Genomic DNA, 24,286 nt, shown 5'->3' on the forward strand with positions numbered 1-24,286 from the left:
CCACATTTCTTTACAAAATCCAGTAACTGGAAAATTTCACCTACAGTTTGCGATGTCCAAAGACCTTCAAATTCTCAGCTAGCATCTTCATCATCCTCACCATGAAATATGATAGCTGGCCAAAAATTATGCCAAGCATTTTTTACCGTATCTGAAGACATCTTCCCACGATCTTACGATGCTCCACACAGCAGATTTTATGCTAAAAAATTTCAAAAAGTCTTGAATATTCTTGCCATTGTTCAAGAAATTTAACATAGATTTTAAAAATGCTACTTTATATTTGCATGTCAGCACGAGCACTGTTCCTATCCATAGCTGAATGATAGACACGCAATTTGGAGGGAAGAACAATCCGGATACATTTTCTTTCACTAAAACTTATAGTGAAGTATGCACTGAATAGTTGTCAACAATCAGGACTATTTTTAAGTCATCAGGTAAACCAGCCGAATTCAAATGTCACCGCGATATATAACGGGGAAAAATCGTTACTCCTTTAAATGCTCAAGGTTGTGCATGTTTTCCGATTACGAAAAGTTTGCACTTGGGCATTCCTGCAGCATTTGCACATGCTAAAATTTTTAGTCTCGCTTTGGAATGTTTGATGCCAGTTGGAGCCTTTTCTGTAGAGGTTTGTAGGTATTTTGCGGTACGTACATGTTGCCAGAAAAGACCAGTTACATCAGTGTTGTAAATTTGTTCTGGAGATAAGTGTTCACTAGTAATGAGTTCAATGGATTCATCTGCAAATTGTTTAGCAGCTTCAGTCTCAGCTGAAGCTTTTTCATCTGAAATTTTTAATTGTCTTATACCATGGCGATTCTTAAATTTGGTTAACCAACCTGTTGAATATGTGCACTCAGTGTGTATAAGTTCTTTTCTTCATGAAATATTTTGGCTTGAGCCATTAGCTTTGGAGCCGTCAATGGTACGCCGTCGCTGCAATGCTGTCTGACCCATTCAATCATCACTTTTAGCATAATGAACTCTTTTTCTGTTATTCATTGCAAGTGGAGTGTCGGAATCCACCAAAAATTCAAAAAGTTCCTTTTTCTCTTCTGGTTTATCTTCTGGTATCTCTTCTGGTTTTAGATCTGGGTTTAAGTTTGGGTCCAGGATGTAACAATTCATTTAGCAAAGGAGCATGAGGAGGGTGAGATGAAGCATCAAAAACAATCCTCAATTTCGTTGTATTCTTATCCTTTCGAATTACATGATAATCGGAGTAATATATCGGATTCTGACCTGTATAATTTTGTTCACAGACTGATTCTAAGATTCCCAACGTACAGTATTCTTCTATCACAGATTTATAGTCAGCATACAAGAATGGATCCTTATAAAATCTTCGAACCAATGAAATATGTCTTTTCTTAGTATTATCGTAATTATTTTCCAAATTGTATCAGTTATGTTTCCAAGGAAGTTGTACTTCATAACGGCCTTCTTTAAAAGTCAAACTTGATTCAAAACTTCGAAGAGCTTCTTCATTAGAAGTGGACACTTTTAAGTCATTATGGATACCCAGGGATTCTAATTCCCAAAACGCTTTTAACTGAGATGACGTTAACTGATCCTCATCCAAATCCTTCATAAGAACAGCATTTAAAACTCCAACGGATGATGGTTTTACATTTAAAGAGGAATGTGTAACTGGACCTGTAATTGACCATCCCATCAGTGTATCTATTAACATCACTGATGAATTTTAAAAGTCAAACAACAAAAATCAGTGTTATATTTCCAAATTTTTCAAAAAACAAAATTGCTGATTTTTGTTGTTTGACTTCTAAATTGCTATTTGTTCGGTGTCTTAATCACCGATGAACTCTTTTACCAGAAACTATTTCCCAAAAATAGTCTGATCCAATTAGAATGCCAATTTTATGATGACTTCTTTAACCATCTTCATATAATCAGATAATTTAATATTTAAAGATTGGATCTTGTTGTACAGTTCTTGGCTAGGAGTTTCTATTACAGCATTGCAAATTTCTGTTTATTTTCGTTTTTTATATTACATAACTGGAATTTAACCCTGCATCTTGCAGTGCTGCAGCATTATTACCAAAAGTGTGTTATTTTTTTTTCTTTATCTACGACTAGCAAATTTAATTTCTTCGATACATTTTCATGAATAAATGTTCGTTGACTTCCTGAATCAAGTAAACAACGAACTTTCATTTTCATTCCTCTGCCACAAACAATATCTCGAAATGTTTGTAGAAAAACAATTTGTTTACCATTTGTAATTACTTTCTTTTCTGTTATTACTGACATCAATACTGTTTCAGAATTATTAGCAGAATTAACCTGTTCACATAAAGAATCATTTACAACTGGATATTCCTTTTCACATAACCCCTTTCTGTGTTGCTGCTGTTTATGGCATCCACATTCAACCTTAACTCTGCATAATTTTTTAATATGGAACTTTCTATAACACAAGAAACATCTACCATTTCTTTTCAAAATATCCTTCTTTTGTGCTATGTTAAATTTATTACAATCGTCTGATAAATGCTAACGAGCTCTCAATTTATAACAGATGCTGTTGCCATAATTGCATACAAAATTTTAAGTTGTACTGTGTGAAAAATTTCTAAATTCTGAATATGTGTTGCATCATATGTTTTGCATTCATAGAAGAAATAATAAATGTTATTCATAACAACAAAGGAATAAAACAGTTTGTACCACTTGCCTAATACAACAGCGATCATTCAAGCCTTGGGATTAGTTCTGTAGTAAATGGGTAGTAATCTCAAGGAAAGATGTGTATTCTTTTCTATATTTTTTAAGGTCAACAATAAATAAGAAATTGTTTTATTTATTACTATCATTGACTTCTTTGAAGAAGCATAATCCTTTCCTTGAATGGTTTAAAACTCAACACCAGTACAGCTTCTTTGTGGCTATAAGTTCAGTCGGGCATTCTTGTCCAGAATAGGCCAGTTTCATCAATGTTAAATATCTGTCTGGCAAATAACCTTCTCTGTCTTTGATTTGACATTATAAAGCAGACGAATTGTAGTAGGAGGTAAGAGGTTTTGCTTTATGACTTTTTGTCCCTCTGCCTACAAAAGGCACTATGTGACCTTTGCTGATATTTATGTTTCATTATATGCTCATTGGGTGAAAATATATTTCAGGGTGCACCTTGGCGATTTTTGGCAATTGACCAGCAATTTAAGATGGCCACTGCACAAAACCTAATTAGCAAGTCAAAAAATTGCGCAGACTCGGTGTCCATGTATACATGGTTCAATTTTTCACTTAAAAAAAATCAGAGAAATGCACAAACTCAGCATTGCACACTCTCTTGACTTTGTCCATGTACACATCGATCTATTACTTTCACTTAAACAAAATCAGACGAATGATGATATCATATAATGTTATAACAAAGTTACTTACACCAAAATTGAACAAAATTTGTAGGCAATTGAAGCTCAATAAACTGCATTTTAAATCATACAGTGAAATAACATAAAAAAGGAAATACATATTATTGCATATGTACACTACAAAAAGGAAATATCGACTTACCATATTTAGAAATTTCTATCTCTTCAGTCTGTGGTACACAAAATTCCTTAACAGCATCCAAAAACTTTCTACAATTATCTCAACTTTAATATGCATACTGCCGTCACTACATAAATTCACAAAAACAAGAATAAAAAATACCCTCCGTAGTGCCGGACTGTCAGTGACATTTCTTGCGACAAACCCATCTGAATGATCCTTATGTTTCACCATACGCATTTTCTTCATACAAACAGGGCACTTTGAATAACTACTACATAAACTTTCATTTACACACAAGTCAATTAATGCTTTTTTTCCCTTCCGTTCCAAATTAATATCATCAGATACAGCCATTTTACGGTGTGCAGCACAAAATAAGCAACATACCTCCTAACTGACATCCAATGCAGAAATAAGCCCTTACAAATATTTTCCTATCAGTCAAATTCACCACAATCATGCTATGATAGGTTTGCCATAACATTCAACTACCCAGGTTACCATAAATGAAATAACAATTTGGTGATAAATGAAACAACTTGTCAATAATCCAAGGGCTCCCTAAAATATAGACTAACCACTCATTGTTGTAAATCTGGGAATATAAAAAAAACATCATCATGCTTTTTTCAGGTACTTTGTATCCCCATAATATTATTCTGCCTATTACCATAACATGCAAATAATGAAAAATAGCATCATCAAAGTTGCATATTGTATTTTGTAGAAGCAGGAACTTAAACAGTCCCGTGGCACTGCTCATACAAAAACAATGCATGTGTGTATGTGCTGGCAGTAATTTGAAACTAATTGATTTTTAATCAATGGGAATGTCGCGGCGCACAATGAACTGGAAGTTGATATGTCAGCACTATCCTTATCTTCAGAGCGTATGTTTTTATTTTATTCAGCATATAATTCCTTACTAAATGTAGTATTTCATCTCGATGTATTCTGTCTTTGATATGATTTAAATCAAATTCCTCGTCATTATAAATATCACGAGTACACATCAAAGAGTTTTCTGGCTCCAATTTTCTAATTTCGACTATGCGTAATGTATGCTTTACGCATGCGCGCATTGAAAGAAATGTTTAATAAAGTAAACAAATAAATATTAAGCTTTTTTTTTTTTTTTTGTAAATTTTGATACCCTTTAGACCCTTTAATTGCTCTTTATTTCATAAATTACGGTTTCATATTTTTAATTTTATAATTTCTGCATGCCATCTTACCAGATTTAAAATGATGATCTCTAATCCGGAAAAATCGATAATCTGGAATCACCGAAGTCCCAACGAGTCCGGAATTAAAGACTTTTGACTGTATATATTTGCATTTTTCAGATGCCAAATGATTTTCATACAGCAACTGCATACAGTCTTATGGCGAGAAACATATTTTGGCATTAGGGGGTGAACATCATGTGTTTTTGTTTTGATTAGCCTTAAATCAGATTTTATAGTTTTGTTCACATTTCCTACAGAAATATTTAGAGAGTTTGCAATAGCTCTTAGGGGGGGTGGATTTTCCTTTAAAACATGAGATGCGACTTTAGAATTAATAAGAGCTGTATGCAGTTTTGTTGGGTATGCATTTTTTGCCTTTTCCGTAGTTGGATGTAAACTTTGATGTTTCTTTCTTTTCATATTAATTATGTAACTTATTTTATGTGTAACAATTTTAAAATCATGTTTTTCATACCTTTTTTTATAATTGAATAAAAGTTTTTTTTTTTTTTTTTTTTGACAACTTGAAAGTATAGCCTTTGATCCATTATTTTCAGCGACATTTTAAAGAAAAGAATATAATTTAAATCTTATTCCAATTTGATGCCAGTCACATTTCTATTTTAAAATTAATATTTAAACTCCTGGAGAAAATCAAATTTTATTCTTCATCTTTCCCCTTTCCAAACACTTATGACCCTAATGTCTTTAATTATGCATTTTTGATGATTGCAGCCTGAATTTAAATTGAAACTTTCAAAGAGGAGACTTGAGATTATTTTGCATGTATTACCCATTTTAAGTGACAATTAACAATCCTTATACAACCTACAAAATAATTTTTGGAAACCTTCTACAGGATTTTTGAATTTTTTTAGTCTTCAATACTAAAATTCAGAAAATTTTATAACTTCATTGAATTTTTGCATAGTATGTCAAAAAATTATTTTAATTGTTACATAATTACTGTTAATAAATAAATTTGATTGATGAAAATTATTTGCAGAAACTGTGAAAATTATTATTATTTATTACTATCTCGACATTTTTTTCAGTTATTTTACTTGCTTTGAATCAAATATGTTTTTCTGCTGTTCAATTGAAATTAAGCGCTACCTGTTAGAACAAGTTCACAAATTAGAATTGAAGAAATTGATATTATTTGCAAAGAATATTATCATTCTGATTTAAATACAAATAATGTTGCAGCTTTTTATAATGTGCTTATGAACTGAATTTCAAGAATATTTACTGATTGGCTGTACAGTATATGACTATAGGAAATGCAGGTCATAGAATCAAATATCAGTTTAAACTCGATCAGAAAGAAACTGCTGCTGATTTAAACATGCAAAGTTCGTCAAATGGCTGCCAAATGTTTAGGCACATTGGCATCAGACATTTGTGAGTGATGATAGCATATTGATAACATAAAAATGAAAAGAAAATCTGCGAGTCAACTGCTGTAGCCATATATGCGTTTTTAGGTTAGCATGATGGAAAGTATATGTGTACATGCTTCTTGCTGTGCCTTTTCTGTTGTACTTTGCAAAATTCATTATTTATGCATTAATTCTGTGTTGCATTATTATGCACAATATGTTTTAGTTCTATTAAATTGTGGTTCATAAGCTCTGTCTTGGATGTTACACGGTATATACGTATTCAGTTGTAGTTTATATAGAGAACATTATTAACTTGTCAATGTCCATGACAGATGTTATTAGCTGGTAACTCTTCAGTGCCATCATCTAATATTAAAAGATGCTGTTATTGCTGCTGTGAACTTTTTGAAGGTTTGTACCTCATCTGAACTCTTTATCCTTTTCAAATACCGTAATTTCGCAAGTATAGTCTGCAGACACAATTTTATTTAAAAAAAATTTCAAAAATCGTCAGATAGTCCGCGGACTATACGTCCGAAATTATGTTTTTTTAATACGGCAATATTCCCATGCTTTTAAAACACATCCTTTGTTTGCGCCAATTTCTCACCGCTTTCTTGTCCACTTCAAAATAACGGGGTAAAATCCTAGTATACGGTGCAGCCTTGGTGAGACTTTGAAAATTATCGCCAGCACCAAAAATTATCCAAAGAATGTCTATATACATACTATACACACATAGATATGTATATATACACATAGTATATATACTATATACATAGTATATACTATGTTCAACTATATATTTTCTTTGAATGACCCGTTAACTACTCATCGTATGTATCCCGTTTTCACTGCTCATCATAAAGTCGCCAAAAGTAGCCAAATCCTGTGTGCACCGAATACTAGGATTAAACCAATAACGGCCCGCTTCTCTATTTCCATCTTTTTCCCGGCGATGTTTCATCAACGTTATCGAAGATGAAAGACAAAATACGAAGACAAAATACTGTGCAATGTGCTATACTCGTGATAAGTGTTAATGAAATGTGACCTTCGACCCCACTCACTCAGTGTTGCCAAACCACGCTATAAGTAAACGAATCACGCTTTTTTTCGTACTCTAAGTACTTGCTACTATGGCTCCTAAAAACCGAGCTGACGCATCAATTACTTTTCCCCCTCCCGGCAGTTGCGTTAAAGCAGTGCGAAGGATACTGGGACACAAGACTCTGGTTGCGCTAATTGAGTGCTGATACAAGACTTTCTTTGGCTCATATCCCGGCATCGCTTGATGCGCCAGCCTGGATTTTAGGAGCTCTACTTGCTACTACTCTTTCGTTCTGCACTATGCTGTATGGTTTACTATCGATACGATACATACGAATGTTTTTTTGGAATCTCGCGCTTTTTTTATATTTGATCATCGGCAGTTCACGACAGCGCGTTTTTTAAATTTCAATGATTTTAACCGTGAACAACCAGCATATTATCCGCACTGGTGGATAGTCCGCAGCTTCAAAAATTCACATTTTAAACACAGATAGTCCGCGGACTATACGCGCGAAATTACAGTACCTGTTTGTCAACTTCTTAAAAGTTTTGAAAATGCTCTTAAGCTGCTAAGAATGAATCCTAACATCTTATCATTTTAGTTCTTTGTTAGTAGTTTCAGTGCATGCATTTCAGTTTTAATACCATGTATTATTTATTCAGGTGTTTCATAGCTGAAAATTTAATCTTTTGTAATTGTATTGCAATATTTTATAGAATCCTTTAATGTAACAACCATTTCAAGTAGTCCTGTTCCAACATACTCTGATGTTTCATATGAACCTCAAGAACATCTACCAAAAGCTTCACCAAGTCCAACAAATTTGGTCTCATCTGCAGTATCTCAGCCAAATACACCCTGCCAATGTCCTCCAACTACTACTGAGCAAACATTCCCTGTGGTTGCTGGTCAGCCTACTGAAATTCAAGTTCCTTGCATCCAGGTCATTTTTAGTTTCATAACATAACGTGCTAATGTAAATGATTGATTTTGTGTGTGTGTGTGTGTGTAAAATTTAGCTTCTAATTCCTTGTCTAGCTATTAGATCATTTTTATGTTAAAAATAATTCTGTCAGGTTCTTTTATTTTTGGGTCACCAGAGCATTTATCATCCATGCATTTGTTGCCATTGTGCAAGACTAAGAATTTTAATTTATTTTCTGTGCTGCCTGACAAACAGCCTGATCAGAGAGTGTAGCCATTCAACATTAAATAAGGTACATTTTTCTCAAACTGCAACAGCTGAGGAATTTGAAAGCATTAAGTTTAGTTTTCCAAGAAACTATTAATTTATATCATTAATAAGTTTTATAAAATATGCCTAACTGGTATAAAATGCACTACATATGATTTACATAAAATATGTCCAACTGATAATTTTTTTGAATAGTTGCACCATTATTGTAATCATTTAATGTTGTTTATAGTGTCATATATTATGTGCCTCAATTAAAAATAATTATTTAGTTTCTAATTAAGAAATTTAACATCTTCTGGCTTAAATCTTTCTCGCAAACTCGAGTTAATGTTGATTGCGAGGTGAGAAATTACCTAAAATGTCAAGTTTAAAAAAAAATAATGGGTTTGTTATTCCCAACTCGAAATATTTTACAGCATATTACTGTAATGAACATTCTAGTTCTGAACATTCAGTTCTGAACATATTACTGTAATGAACATAGAAACGTACTACATGCTGTAAAATAATTGTTAAAATTGAAGAAAAGTCTTGCATACAGAAACTGAAGAAAGGACTAGGAATTCTTTGTTGGGAAAAAACTCATGATTAGACTGTCTCCACTTATTGCATCTCCCTGCAGTTTCATCATATAGGTGACAGAGAAAGAAAATGTCCGTAGCAGATGCAGATTGCATAATTGTAATGATAGACTTAGAGACTCAATTACTTAGAGCAATTATGCAATCTGATTATTGCAATCTGCATAATTGCTCTAAGTAATTGAGTATTCCTTCAGAAACCATTAGTTCTTCTTTAAGTTATCTTTTTAACTTTTCCACTGTATTTCATGTTTGCATTATCTGTTTCATCTTCATTTTTACCCTGATTCTCTTTTACTAGTACAACTATTTTACCATCTTGAGTTTTCATTCTGTGCTATCATTTCTCGAACATCATCAACAGTAACTTCTTCGTGGGCTCAATTTTCTTCAGAAATTTCACTGTTTCACAGTTTTCTGTCTTTTTGCTTTCTTAAAACACATTTTCTAAATGGTCCAGGAACTTTTTAACAATGAAAATGTCTTATGTGATCACTGTCATTCCAGTATTCAGCTACTCCACAAGCATATCTATTTTTAGTTTATCATGTCACATTCTTCTTCATGGCTGTAAGATAAGAGATGAATGAAGTTTATGTCTCTATCCTTTCTACATTACTTCCAGAGTGTTGGATTTCAAATGACATGTAATTTGTATTTTATTCATGTTTTCACTTAATTTTATTTACTTAATGTTTTTTGGCCACTAATTATTGTTAGTTTTTCTCATTGGAAGTGGCTACCAAAAATTTTAGATTGAGCTAAAAATATGTGTGTTTTTAAGGAATGTTTGTTGTTTGCCTGAGTGACATTTTAGATGATGGTCAGAACATATTTTCAATCATGAATGATACTTTAGAAGAGTTTCTTAAACTGTTTGTCTCAACCCTAATTAGGGGGATGGGACCTGCAGCAGGGGTTCACCAAAAAGTTAAGCAATTTTTATATATTTTAACTTAATATAATAATTTTACAATTACCAAATATTTTTACATAATGTTTCTGAAAACTGATAAAGATAAGGCAATACAGACAGAGAAAAACTGAAATGTTTCAATACATTTTTTAAGAAACATTAATTTTACTTTAAAAATTAAAGTTAATGACCTAAAACTGTAATTGTATATTACAGTACAAGTGAAAAAACTGATAGTTTCACTTGTGCATGTGTTGGATTTGCACAATGCTTATGGGGCCCCACACAATTTTTTTTAATGTTAAGGGATCCTTACAGTAAAACATTTAAAAATCCCTGCATTAGAATTTGCTTATTAGTCTCTAGAGTCTGTGATGATTGTTGATGTTTAAGTGAACATTCTCTGGTATCCTTGGCCAGACCCAAGATTCATTTGTTTAAATTCTAAAGTGTAGAAATGGAAGGTAAAAAATTCTATTAAACTTGGATTCACAGAGCTACATTTAGGAAGTCCTTCAACGTTTTGGAAGAAATTATAGAGAGCGTAGCGTAGATTTTTCTGATTTATAGTCTGAGCTTAAATTTTTTTGTTTTGAAAGCTGAACGCTTGGAAATATGTACATATGCACACTCAGCACACTGACAAAAAGTGAAATTGAAGCAACGTTTGATGCTGTTGAAGATTGTAGAGACAAGGCCATTAGAAATGAAACTAAAGTGAAAGGTATTCTTAAGGAGCTTCAGAATGTAACTGCTTCAAATTTGATTTTAAATGAATCTGTTAATAAGAATTTATGCAAATGTACATTTAAATTGCCAAAGCTTGAATTACAAAAATTTTACAGTGAAATTAAAGAATGGCTATTTTTCTGTGATCAGTTTAAAAAACCAAGATTCTATGACTTCTGACGGTAATAAATTTCGATATTTATTACAAGTGACTGTTGAGGGTTCACGTACAAAGAAGGTTATAGAAAGTTTTTCTTCTACAACTGCTAATTATCTCAAGGCTATAACATGTTTGAAGACTTGTTTTGGTTGAATTGACTTGCAGGTTAAAGCTTATATGAGAGAAGTGTTAAAATTGGTCCTGGAGAATGCAAATTCTGGTAATTTTTTCAATCACTTATGTGCGTTATACGATAATTTGGAGTAACAAATTCTGCCTCTGGAAATGCATAGTGTCACTAGAGATAAAAGTGCCACACTTCTTTATCCTTTAGTTGAGTCTTGCATACCTCAAGATTAAAAGCCTATCAGTGAAGTGCAAATGTTGGTCTTGATCCAGACCCAAAATGTAATTGATGAATTTATCTGTCTCATTTTTGTTTGCAGAACAGAAGGTCCTATGGAATTAAATTTAATAAAACAGTTAACAAATAACCTTCAACGGCAACAAGTTTGTCAAGTAGTGATTCTTCTGCTAAGAAATGCATGTTTTTCATGAAAAACATGATTTGTTTAATTACTTTAAAGCTAAAAAACACCTGCCATTTTCAGAAAGGCAAAAACTTTAAAATGCTAAGGTGCACTGCTTTCACTATTTAAAGGCTGGTCGCTGTACAGATTAATACAGGATTTCTATTATAGGTGCACTTTGCCATAAGAATCACAGCGTAATTATATGCTTGGAACTAGCCTGTGTGTAACAGTGGAAAAGAAACTAGCAGGCAAGTAAGTTCAGTGAATTTTGTAAGTGCTTTGCAGACTCTGAATGTGAAATTAGTTGGAAATACTTTGTGTTCAAGCTTTATGACATAGCATCGCAAAAATCATGTTTAAGGAAGGACTTAATCTTTTCTCTGAACCTGATTCCTTCTAGTCAACAGATTTTTAGCCATGTTTTTTCTAGGAGGATAAAGAATGCCTAAAAACTTACATTATGTTTATAAGCTAAAGAACCTAGATGATAGTTTTGTTTGTACTTTTGATATTTACGAGCAAGAATATGAATATAAAGAAATTTTTTAAGTAAATTAACGAACATGTGATTAACATGATTTTGTATAAACATGAATAGATATATCTTATATCTTACTGTTTTGTGTTCAGAAAGGTTATATCCCAGGAAAATAAAAATTTGTAGCCTTGTAACTATCGAACTAAGTGTTTTTTTTTTTTTTTTTTTTTTTTTTGAGAAACCAAATACTTTCTTCTTATTTCCTTTATACATCTCCGTTTATAATTATCATTGCTTTATTTTAGTAAAAGTAAAATGATTTAGAAGCACATTCATTGGTCTACAATTACATAAAAAATGTTATTTGAGTAAATTACAAATCATTATTTAAAAGAAAATTGAGTGTTATTTAACTTGTGAGCACTTTTTTAGAAAGGATAATTTAAGTGTTACACATCAACGTACACTGCAGAGAAACTTATTCGATAAAAGAATATTTATTAAAAAATAAGCTTTTAACTTGTATAAGATTTTTCTTAAAAAGTCATTTTGTTTCTCCACACAGTTTACATAAGGACCAACATACTGAGATCATTCGAATCTCTGGATCATGACCTAAGAAATCATTAAACATTTTTTCCCAAAACTTTGGAATAACTACTTTTACTGATGCCAAGTATAGAAGAATTCACCAGAGAAAGAACATGATTGCAGTTTCAATGGTATTTGAATAATCAGTATTTCTCATGACAGCCCTGACTGATACAGTATTTCAGCGTGACATCCAATGAAATCTGCCAGAACTTTTTTGTAATCAGTATGTTGCACATCATTGAAAATTCTCGAATCATACTGGTAATTTTGGGCAATTTGGCTTCTAGCCTGAATACTCCACAGTACACCAGTTATTCCGTGTAATTGAATTCATTCACGAGGGCTTTCGTAAACGAGAGAGAACTGGAATTGTCTATCTTGACATTGTCAAAGCCTTTGACAGGACTCGGCATGACAGGCTTATTTATAAGTTCATGCAGCTTGGTTTTTCAGCGCAACTCATTAAAATTCTTAACTCGTACTTGACAGGTAAATCCTTTCGTGCGAGTTAGCGAAAAATACACAATCCCCCACCCGATATATGCTGGGGGTCCCTCAAGAGAGTTTAATTTCACCTCAAATGTTTAACATATATGTAAATGATATTCCTAAGTACAATTTTAAACTATTACAGCGAATTATAACTTTTTGCTTTTTTTAACCATTTCGCTTGTGCCTAACTTACGGTCTGAACTAGCGATGTTTTAACACTAGAATAATGGCAGCGGTCATTTTGACTGTATCTCCATTTTAATTGGACATAACTCTTTTTATTCTTTACTTATAGCTACAATATTTTTTGACTTTTTCTAAAAACTAACGAATGTTACATGATATTTTTTATGTCCATTTTAAACAATTATTTTAGCCAATGTAATTGTTTATACCTAGAATTACGGCTGTCGGTCATTTTGACCATACCTAGAAAATTATATATTTTTCGTTATTTTTAAGACTTTTTTAGCAATTTCTGGTTTGCTGATAAATAAAGATGTGTATTTTTGGTAAGGAAGATTGCATATTTCACATAAGTGAATGGGGAGGGGAGGAGGAGGGGAATAAAGACGCCTGCATGGAATTTTTGTATGCCACGTGTCTGCTAGTTTTCCTTGTGTTAGGAAGGTTATTTTTCAGTAGACACAAATGTACTTTACTTCATTAGGATAGTTTTGTTTTTCTGACCTGTTTATAATGTTGCATAGAAACGTTGGCAGAAAATATCTAACGAACGAAGAGATGCTGAAAGGTTTTGAAAATGATAATTCCGCTTCAGAAGCTGAACCTGGTGAAGTATTTTATACAGAAACTATATCCAATTTATTCGATGAGAACTGGATTGTTCCTACTGAAACAAATGAATCCAAAGAAATGTAAAAATTTATAACAAGAAAATATTACATTGCTTTCTACTAGTATAGTTACCAGAAGTGAAATCAACAGCAATAGTCGAGCTCAAGCAAGTAGTGAAAGACAACAAAACAGAACTCGAGAACTAGGATGATGTATCCAAAGTAAAGAAATTCAAAACGATGAAGAGAAACAAATGATGGTTTAGTTAGGAAAATAGGAAATATTTCAACGAGTGTTACAGTGTGATGTCGTCAGCAGAACATCTTACAAGAAGTAGCTGGGACAACTTCAAACACAAGGGAGAAAAATAATTTATGGGTACTCAAGTGGTGCATGTAAGTAGTGCTTGCTGATTATGGACATATTTTTTACTTTGGTGAAATAAGTAAAAGAAATGAGAAGTTCAGGCATAATCTGCCTTGGCACAATAAATCGTTCAAAATGAGAAGTATCTTATTCTTTCAAAAATATGAGGGAATAACAAGACATTGATTATCTCTTCTTGCTAAGCATGACAATATAACACTTACGTCTTATAAAGGAAAAAAAGGATGTCCTGCTCAAGAGTACCATGCACCTTACATTGGAAATTGCATCTGATGAAAAAGGGCACCGAAAGTTTTGAGTTTTTACAATTCGACCGAATATGGAGTTCATGTTTTGGACCAGATGACTAGAAAATACTCAGTGAAGTCCTCATCCAGATATTGACCAGTTCAAACTTTTTTTTTAATACTCTTGATTTGGCCACAATAAATGCATGGATAATTTACAAGAAAACAACTGAATATAAGAACATCCGCCTTAGTGATTTTATTTTGAATGCAGCTGAGGAGTTTCAAAAGATGTACATTTCATCCAAAATTCACAAGCTTCCTGTTGTATCTGATAAAAAGAGAATTGATACTTGCGTCAACCCTTTCCGTAAGCTTAAACAATGCCAAATAAATGCATGCAGTGGTAACGAAACTTTGAATACCTGTGAATAGTGTAAAAAATATATTTGTGGAACCTGTACAGGTGAAATTAAAAAATTAGCAATCTGTATGTACTGCAAAACCATGTAATGTAAGTATTAATATGTGTAATTTTTAATATATTTATTTCTTATTGAAAATTTTTATGAGTCAATGTATTAAATCATAAGCTTAAATATTTAAACAAAGTAGAAAAGGAGATGGATATATAATATACAAATATATATTTCTTTCAATTTGCGTCGGACCAGCAAATTAAAATTCTATCTGTGGACCGGCCGAAGTTGAGCCATCACTGGTCTATCTGGTTATATAATTTATAAATTTGCTTGATTTTTTTCAACTATGCGTATGTTGCGTATTATGTTGTTGTGAGGTGTAATACTAATTGTAGTATTTCATTTTGTTGTTACTAATAAATTGTTTTTAACTTTTTAAGACCTCTTATTCTGTTTATCTCCTTTACTTTCATTCAGAGTCTTTTCAGGATTCTGTAGTTTACTTTTCTGAGTGTAGTTTCACTTTCTCTTGTATACTTTTTTATTTTTCAATTGAAATGCTTCTTTCATGCTGGACTTGTATTCAAATCCTGGATAAGACACTCATAGTTGTGGTATGGTATGTCACCACTTTTTCTTAAACAATACAATTTACTTTGCCTGTTTTCTGGGAAACATTAGTGATAAAATGATGAATGGTGTTCAACGAGCCCCTTGGCAGATGCCTAAGCAGCAAGTACCTGACCATTGAAGGAGGGGGGGAGTTTGTGTATTTTACGAACATTAGTTGAGTGTATAAGTCCATGACATTCTTCATTCAGTTGCCATTTTTACCATGTGATGAATTTATTAGTATAAAATGCAATACAAAGCATTACAATAACAAGGCATTGATATCCTATGTCAAAAATCAATAATCACTTGCTCATTCACTCATTGATGTAATCAACATCTTTGTCAATGACTGCCTGGCATGTTCAAGTAGGAGTTCAATGCCTGTCCTGCAGAACTGTTGTGGTTTCGAATTAAAGAAATCTGTTAGCCATCTGCTAAGACAAGCTTAATCATGAAACCCTTGTTCCTGAAAGTTGTTAGAGAGAGACCAGAAAAGATGGTAATCAAAAGTGATGATAAAAGTGTTTCTTTTTCTTTTCTTTTTCTTTTTTTTTTTTGTACTTGACATTTCATACTGATTCCTTGGAAATGGCTAAAATAAGCTGTTTACAACGATTCAGTCACCAAAGAAATAATTGAATAATGTAAAATGAAGGCTTCACAATGCAGTGTTGCCATCCCAATGAAAAATGGCACAGACTTATGCACTAGCCCAACAGATAGGCACTTATAGGAACTGATAGAAAGAAAGGGCAGTTTCCTGAAAATTATAACTTGAGTGCAATGCCAAATGCATACGCTAGTGATGATAAACATTGATAAAACTAAAAAGTTAAAATATCAAACAAATGCTATTTAATATGTGTATAAATTGAAGAGAAAAAGTATAAAATTTATGTTTACTTATTATTGATACTTCCCACTTAGTTTCATAGATGACATTTTATAACCAACTAAAGTAAAATATTTATGCATTTCATGTAATTCTTACTGAGAAGTTGATACCTGCACTGAGTTTTCCTGGAAAAAATTTTTGAGAATAATACATGTTCAAATCAAACTGTGTAAATGGGATATTTATAAATTGAATGAAGTGGTATGTATGCTCATGCAACTATTGCAAGATTGCTAAGAATAGGAACTGTTGTTTCTCTTTTTGTTAAAACACTCTTTTATTTATTTCTATATTTATTTGAAATTAAGTGTGTTTTGTTTCAGTTAAATCCTGAAATGCTACACTTTTTACTGGAAAAGTATTCAAAAGTTGTTTGTGAAAAGTTATTTTTTTTTTATAGGATACTGGCCAGCAGGCAACAAGTTGGCAGTCAGGGAATCAGGATCATACGAAAGATTTCAGTTCTTCAGTTGTTGGTGAAACTTTGATGTGGCCATATTCTGCTGGCACTGATTTGTTGCTTCCAGGAGGTCTTCTCGTCAAGCCTCATACAGGTGCTGCAATTGAATCATCTGCAAAATTTTCCTTATCTTGGAGGGGGGGAGGAAATTTTCATTATTTTGAAGTAAATCTTACAACAGTGTTGTAGGACGTATATCACATTTTCATTTTTGTCATCAGTGGAAGCTTGGGAATTTTTCAAATCATAGGCAGACTATGCTAAAATTCTTGGACTGTGCCGTGTTCAATTATTTTTTCTTTTTTAGAGTCTGTATCTGTACCTCTATGTATGCAAATTTGATGGAGGGGGGTAAGAAATTTGTTATAATTTGTATGAAAATATAACAAACAAATTTTGTGGTTTTCTGACTTAAACTTTAATAATAATAGTAATTGTTATTGAGAGTTTATAGGTTCAAACAATGCTAAAGAATCCACTAAATAGGCCAGATGTACTGTGAATGGTAATAAGCTGCCTGACATGCATTAGAAAACTTAATGGAACTCTATCTAAAATATCTTGTGTCTTTAGTTGTGTACTACAGAACTTTAATTGGAACCTGTAACATTTCAGAAAATCAGGTGGGTGTTCAGGGATGCTTGGTATTTTGAAATTTTGTTCAGTAGTATTCAATTTGCATTTGAATTAAAATCCAGGAATGTGATTTGATGTTTACTTTAAGTAGGGGATTTTAAGCTAATTACTCTCCGTAGGCAAAAATATAACTGTAAAACAGCAAACTAAGTCAACTTATCTGAAAAATGCTGAAATCACAGTTTCTTAAAATTTGTGATATATGATGGCTTTTATTCACTTTTTTAGGTACTTGTGTATTATCCTATTGAGTGCAAAGCTGTAACCAAGCAGCACAATTTAACACCAGTTACAGATAATTGTGAGGTAACTAGAGACACATAACATCTAAACTTGCATTTAATGTAACTCCAAGTGATTCTCAATAAGCCATATTTTGTTTTTATGAACAAGCATGTGCCCACCAGCGGCTGAGCAGTAAAATTGCCAAGTTGGTCCGAGATTGAAATCCCAAGAACGGGCTGGCTGCATGGATGTTTTCATAGTATTTCCTTATGTGTAACATTCATATGAACTAGTTTCTCTTAAAAAGTCCTCAACGAAGACATCCCTTCCCTTAGGCAGATAGCCCATGAGTGCTTTGCCATAATCAAATGAAACAAACCATAAACAAGCATATAAATTAACTGTTACTATAGTAGCTTTTCCCCTTCAGAGCTGCCTTCTGCAGAACAGCAGGCAATTCATTTTTCCGAACTGCTCACTGTTGTTCCTCTGCTTGTTCCACTGCTTCCTGTCCTACTTAAGAAAAATGTGCATTAATGGACATGATACAGTTGCCTGAATATGGCCAACAAAATAGAAATAGATTTTAACAATTACATATGGGAAATTTATACTCTTTTGATTCTAAACAGATCTTCTAGTAAAATGGGAGGGGGTCCTTACAAAATCATAGACTCTGACAAAAGTATTTTTATGAACGGAAGAAACAAAGTGGGTCGAATACCAATTGTTTATTAAGAAGTATGAATTCCTTCAAAATTCCTGACAGTATCTCTACCAGCTTTCATATTTCAATGGCAGCCAAAGTTCACTATTGTTGAGATAATACATAAGTGTCCTTGCTTATATTATTTATCGCAATCAAAAAAGAGAAATGAAATAATCAGTGTGAATACCCAAATATGAGATTGTAATTCTTGCAAAAGTGCAATGAAGGAAAAAGTTTTATATAGAAATGTGTCAGAGCAGGTTTACGTAAAGACTTAAAGGGCATATTGTAGTCTAAAGCACTGGAGTCTGTAAGTGTTTACGGTGAGTATTTATGAGACATGTTATGTAATAAGTATTGAATCCAGTTTTGTTTATAAAGAATTTAAAGAGTAGGCTTAGAAATTCTTATTTAAAAATTACTGTGATGCATAAATGTGTTGATAATTGTATTAGTAGTATATTGCTGTGGATTCGTTTGTGTTGTGTGTTCTTGTAAATTTAATTATTTATTTTTTGTTAGTTTTATAAATTTGGGTATATTTTTTGTGTATCATGCACATACATTTTCAATATTATTGTTGTTATTATTTATGTGTGCGCTACTACAGACATTTATAGTTAGTATATAACCGTAGATGTGTTAAAGATGCCAGAAGATACCATTATCTTCTAATCTTGTTACAAATTGAGTCTTGTAAACATTGCCAGCTTGCAAATTTGATGACAGATAGAGCCTTGTAAGTATTGCCAGTTTATTCTTATTACTGACATTTAATGTTTGTGAAATAAAAATTTTGATCTGGAATTAATACACTAAATGAGAGAGAAACCATGGTAAATAATGAGGTTTTTTGCTGTTCGTGCAACAAGGGAGATTCAAAATGTCTTCTTTATAGCAGAGCGAGATTTGCAGTGTAGCTGACTTTTTCCCTCTGGCACAGATTATTATGAAAGCGTACTTTGTTCTCATGTGCTTATTGTGGCAGTATCATTTTGAACATATTTTGGAATTAATATATTTGCTATTGTTTTTTAATTTATAGTGACTTAAATAGCAGTGCATTTATAGTTACATATCTTCATTGATTGTAAGTGCTTTTGCTCAAAAGCTTCACAAAACATGAGTTGTTTAGTCACATGATGAAGCTCAAATCTATGGAACATTATGCACAAAAGTGTTCATATGAAACATAGATTGGATCAAGTAACATGTACAGTGTCACTGGTTACCATAAAAGTTGTACTGTATAAATGTACTCGATAAAGCATGTGGCGTACCTGCTGTAGAAAATCACATATGTTTAGATATGTGGCTATCTGTGTATATGTTCTTCATAGAGAAAGGAAAAAGAATAATTTGAGTTGCATTTGCTCTAATTTTGTAATGTGACTGGCATCAACAACCTATGAAAACAATTTGTTAAAAACCCCAAGGCTGATGTTGAAGATTAAAAATCAAATAATGGTTTTAGTCATTCCTCCCTGCTCTAAAAGAAAAAAAAAAAAAAAACTAAAGCTCTCATCATGTGTGTTGTCAAAATTTTATGGAAGAAAGAATTCACTAGAAGGATTTAGAAAATTTAAAATTAAAAAAAAATATGAGGAATATTTCTACTGCTGTCAACTCATTCTGTTTTTATTACATAAAACAAACAACAAAGTTGTATGTGTACAATTGTGTACATGACAGCCATGCTACATAGAATAAGCAAGACTTTTTAAATTAATACTTGTTAATTAATACTACTAAGGGGAAAGCCTATGAAATACTATGTTATATTTTGAAAAAGGTACACAAATAAAATTTTTTAGCACTAGGCCTTGCAAGAGGTTAATTATGATGTCATTCAAACCCAGAACCCATTCGAGCATACACCTGAAAAGATACGAAAGAGTTAAGATTTGCTATTTTGTAATAATGGATTTTGATTTGAAAAGGTACATCAGTGGCTGAGTGGTTAAATTCCTAAATGTCTGTATTTTAGTGTGAAGCTTGCTTATTTGTAGATTTTTTACATTTTCCCATCTTTGTTACAACCCAGTTTTTCGGTTGTCTTTCATGAAATATATTTCACTAAATTCAAATAGATAGCTTTCATATACATTTCTTTTAATAATTCCTATATATTTTTTAATTTAATGCTAATTTTACTTTGTTGCATATATCATTATGACATAACTTTGACAAATCAAAACTGGAGATACCTAAAAGAATTCGAATGAATATTCACGAGGAAAGTTAATTTTGAATTTTGAGTTTTGAACTTTCAATTTACTGAGGTTTAGATTTTTTCATTATGATCTGTGCTTTTTTTCCTATAGCTCTGAAGTTTTAACTTATTATTGCAGTGGATGGACATTTATTAAATCAGCATTCATTGATATTGTTTATGAAATGAGAATGCAGGAAAATAAATCCATACCTATGACATTTCTTCAAAAGAATTTCTACTTCATTGTTTCATTCAAATATGATGTAGCAGTAAAACAGTATGAAGACACAAGATGAGCATTTTCATAATATAATTTTGTTTCAGCAATGTTTTGATCATTTTTAAGAAATGGAGGTATTGAAAACAATTTGTGTCTAATCCGTATGTTTGGAGATGCAAAAAGCTGTCTTGATCTTAAATATGCAAGATTTTTTTTTATATATACATTATAATGTGATGAGGCTAAAAATTCAGTGGAACGACTAAAATACATAGATATCAGTAGTTATTAATAATTAAAATTCTTTTGTATGTTATCATATCAGTAAAGTCACTGAAAGCTCTTAAGGGTTATATAAACTTGTTTTTACATAATTTTTTTCCCTCTTTAGGTTGTCAGAGAGTAGCATTTACACCTTACCAGCCTCTTGCAGTGACTGCAGCTGATCAAGCACCAACTGCTGCTGATCACACACCATCAGGAACCTCTCTTTCACCATCCAGTCAATCATCACAGCGTCAACCACCTCATTCTGCATTGCCATCACAAATGCAGCTGCCTCAGCCAACTGTAAATACTTCATCATCACCTGCAGTGTTTTATGTACCGTATGTTTCACAAGTTCAGTCTTCTATTGCTCATCAGTCATCGTTAACCCCTGTACAAAATGTTAGGCATCAAGCACAGTCAAGTAAATTTTTAACTGAACCTAGGCCTGTTGTTCTGGTTAGTTTTTTTTTTTTTTTTTTTTTTTTTTTTAATGCTCTGCTTCTTATTATGCCTAAAAACTTTTCTAAATGCCATGAAAAATGAAAACATGAATTATGTTGATAGATACAAAGCTGTATGTGTTTGTTTCAAGATTTCAAAACAGATTTTTCTTGGAATATTTTTAATGCCATATACAGCATTCTTCATATTATTTGTTGTGAATTCACTTTTTCAATACCGATTACAAGAATACTCATCAGAAGGCTGATATTTCCCCAGCTGCTTTTAAAATGTTGTTTTATATTGAATATTGAAACATTTTGTGGTGGAATGATTTAATTTTTTTTTTTTAAATCCAACTGTTTTGTTATTAAGTGTGTAATGTTTTTGTTATACTTATAATTATAAGAAGAAAATTGTTAATTTCAAATTGAATCTTTTAAGATAATTCTCAAACTATATAAATCATGCTGACTTGTTTGAAAATTACATAATATTATGTTAAAAAGTAATACAACAGAACCAGTATGTGAAATATAATAATACTGAATTGTAACAATAAGGAGTATATTTATATTAGCATATCAAAAATCAGTATCATAGATTTTGCACAGTACCATATGTTCTAATAATGTAGTGATGAACTTATGAAAATCCCACTATCCTGAGGAAGTCAGCCTCCTGAAAGTTCTAAACTTCTGGCTTAAAAAAATTTCTTAAATTCAAAAAAAAAAAAAAAAAAAAAAAGTTTTAGCATTTGTATTTGTACAGTGTATATACATATCTAGTAGTGAATTGTTAGATTTTTTACAGAAATGAAATTGCAGAAAATTGTAAAAATAAATTTCCATAGTTTTGAATTTAACTTGCAGATTTGCTCAAACTTAGTGTAACAAACATAATTTTTTGCCAACTGTATAACATTGAATGTTAAAAATGAATCATCAGTTTTCCAAATATTAGCATTGAAAATTCTAAGAATGAATTTAAGTGCATAAATGTGTGAAATCCCTTTGATAAATAAGAATCCATTAACACATTATATTAATTGCCTAAATGATTTAACAGTTGTGCCTTGCCTGTGCATAGCAGTGTTTAACTGCGGCTGAGTAGTTAAGATCGTACTGACAACTCTGATGACTTGGCCAAATCGGCTGATTCTATGGATATTTTTCTGGTTCTTTGTATGTGTGACAAATATGAATGTGGCTGCTGTAGAAAGTTTGGAGTGATGGTCCCTTTGTGAATGTTTTCTATGGAAAAATTGAGTTATGTTTACATAAGCTGTGCAGTACTGAATAAAACATACTGCATTGGGAATGATTTGTATTTGCTATGTTTTAAAAGCCAAAAGCATGCCATCACAGATGCAGGTAGGCCATAAATGTGATTTTCTCTCATCTAAATGAGATTTCTGTATGTCACTCTCAAATACTAGCTTCCTAGGCAGTTGCACCATAGCTAATAACCATGTATTCATTGATGTTTGCCAGGAGCACCTTTTCAGCCTTTGAGCTATTGTGGAGGTGGAGCAGGGCCAGTGCTATGATGCAATCTCTACAGGATTTAAATTCTAAAAAACTTGACACCACTTAATTCTGCTGTCCAGCACCTCTCTTAAATTCTAAAAATTTTGCTATCCCTGAGTTTTGATGCCTCTAAATTCTAAGATTTTTTGCTGCTCCTAAATTCTGTCGCCGGCCCTGTTGGGGGGAGGTTAGCATTCTTCTATCTGATTTAACCATTGAGGGGCCCTAATTTTGTTATGCCTACATGTCATCCTACTAGATTTAAACTGATGATCTAAAATCCAGAATCACTGAAGTCTCGGCTATTTCGAATATCAGAATTTGTATTGTATAATTTATACATATATCATCAAGTTAAGAACAGAATGAGTAAATGAGAAAAATGTCACTGGTTTTCTAATGAGGAAGGAATTGGCAGAGGAATTAATAGTTTTCTTCATCATTGAAAATGGCTGCTTATTTTATGCATTTTAGCATTTATTGTAATATAGCTATGTAAAAATAAAATGGGATTTTTCAAGTAAATATTTCACTTGAAATTCATATTTCATAACTGCTAGGTATGATTCTCAAATATGACATTAATGGATCTAGGAGTAATGTAAAGACCTTCAGATAAGTTCAGTTCTTTCTAAGGATGTTTATATGAATTGCCAGTCTTGTAAGCGATAAATAATTTTTAGTTTTTCTTTTGATTCATAATTATATCTATCCAGATTTGTAGTTATTTTAAATAGTTCATTCAAAATTTGAACCAATACATATGTATTTCTCACATATGTTATCCATATAGCCAGACCTCCCTCTTTCACCCATTAGAATTTAGATGGTTTTTTAAAATTGTCTTGTTGATTGTCATATTATTGCCAATGCTGGTATTCATAAGGATATTCTAAGTATGCTGCTCTCAAACTGAAATGCACCATTAGTTGTCATCTTAGACAGTTTTTCGTCATACCTAGTCCCCTTTGGTGAAACCACAGCCTGCCACAGTAATAGATCTTTCTGAAATGCATCATTCCAAAAGGAATCTTTGTCATATGATTCTTTTGTAATGCTAATTATGCATGTCCTTACGTAATGTCAGAAGTAAAGCAAAAGTATATTATTCACTTATATTGATAAATTTTCTCGCAAAAATTTTAATCATCCAAAGGAAATAAAACAGAGCCATAACGTAGCCTTTTTTAATCTAGCATCAGTATCACTTTGCACTGTTCTCCCACCTCTTTCCTGTCACCAGGAAATCTGATTATGTGAAATTTGTGTAATTACTCAGCAACTAATAGTAATTTCATTGCTTTCCTATATTATATTGTATGTGGTTTATTTACATATAAAATGATGTCTCTAA

The 24,286-nt window shown here is 32.1% G+C and overlaps 1 protein-coding gene across 5 annotated transcripts in view; it reads left to right on the top strand.

The window, feature by feature from the left end:
• enc (R3H domain containing protein encore) overlaps positions 1-24,286 on the top strand; it is a 208,844-nt gene that overhangs the window by 130,504 nt on the left and 54,054 nt on the right. For all 5 annotated transcript variants that reach the window (XR_015038915.1, XM_085809124.1, XM_085809123.1 and 2 more), the window contains exons 11-13: positions 7,919-8,145; positions 16,628-16,781; positions 21,084-21,418. Coding sequence is in view for 4 of the 5 variants with exons in the window: in XM_085809124.1 (XP_085665250.1) it covers positions 7,919-8,145; positions 16,628-16,781; positions 21,084-21,418 (716 nt within the window). In the remaining variant the exon portion in view is untranslated. The remainder of the gene's footprint in view (positions 1-7,918; positions 8,146-16,627; positions 16,782-21,083; positions 21,419-24,286) is intronic.

The sequence above is a fragment of the Stegodyphus dumicola genome, chromosome X2 (assembly GCF_044657685.1).
Source record: "Stegodyphus dumicola isolate Sdum_Otavi_A_Nest chromosome X2, ASM4465768v1".
NCBI lineage: Eukaryota > Metazoa > Arthropoda > Arachnida > Araneae > Eresidae > Stegodyphus > Stegodyphus dumicola.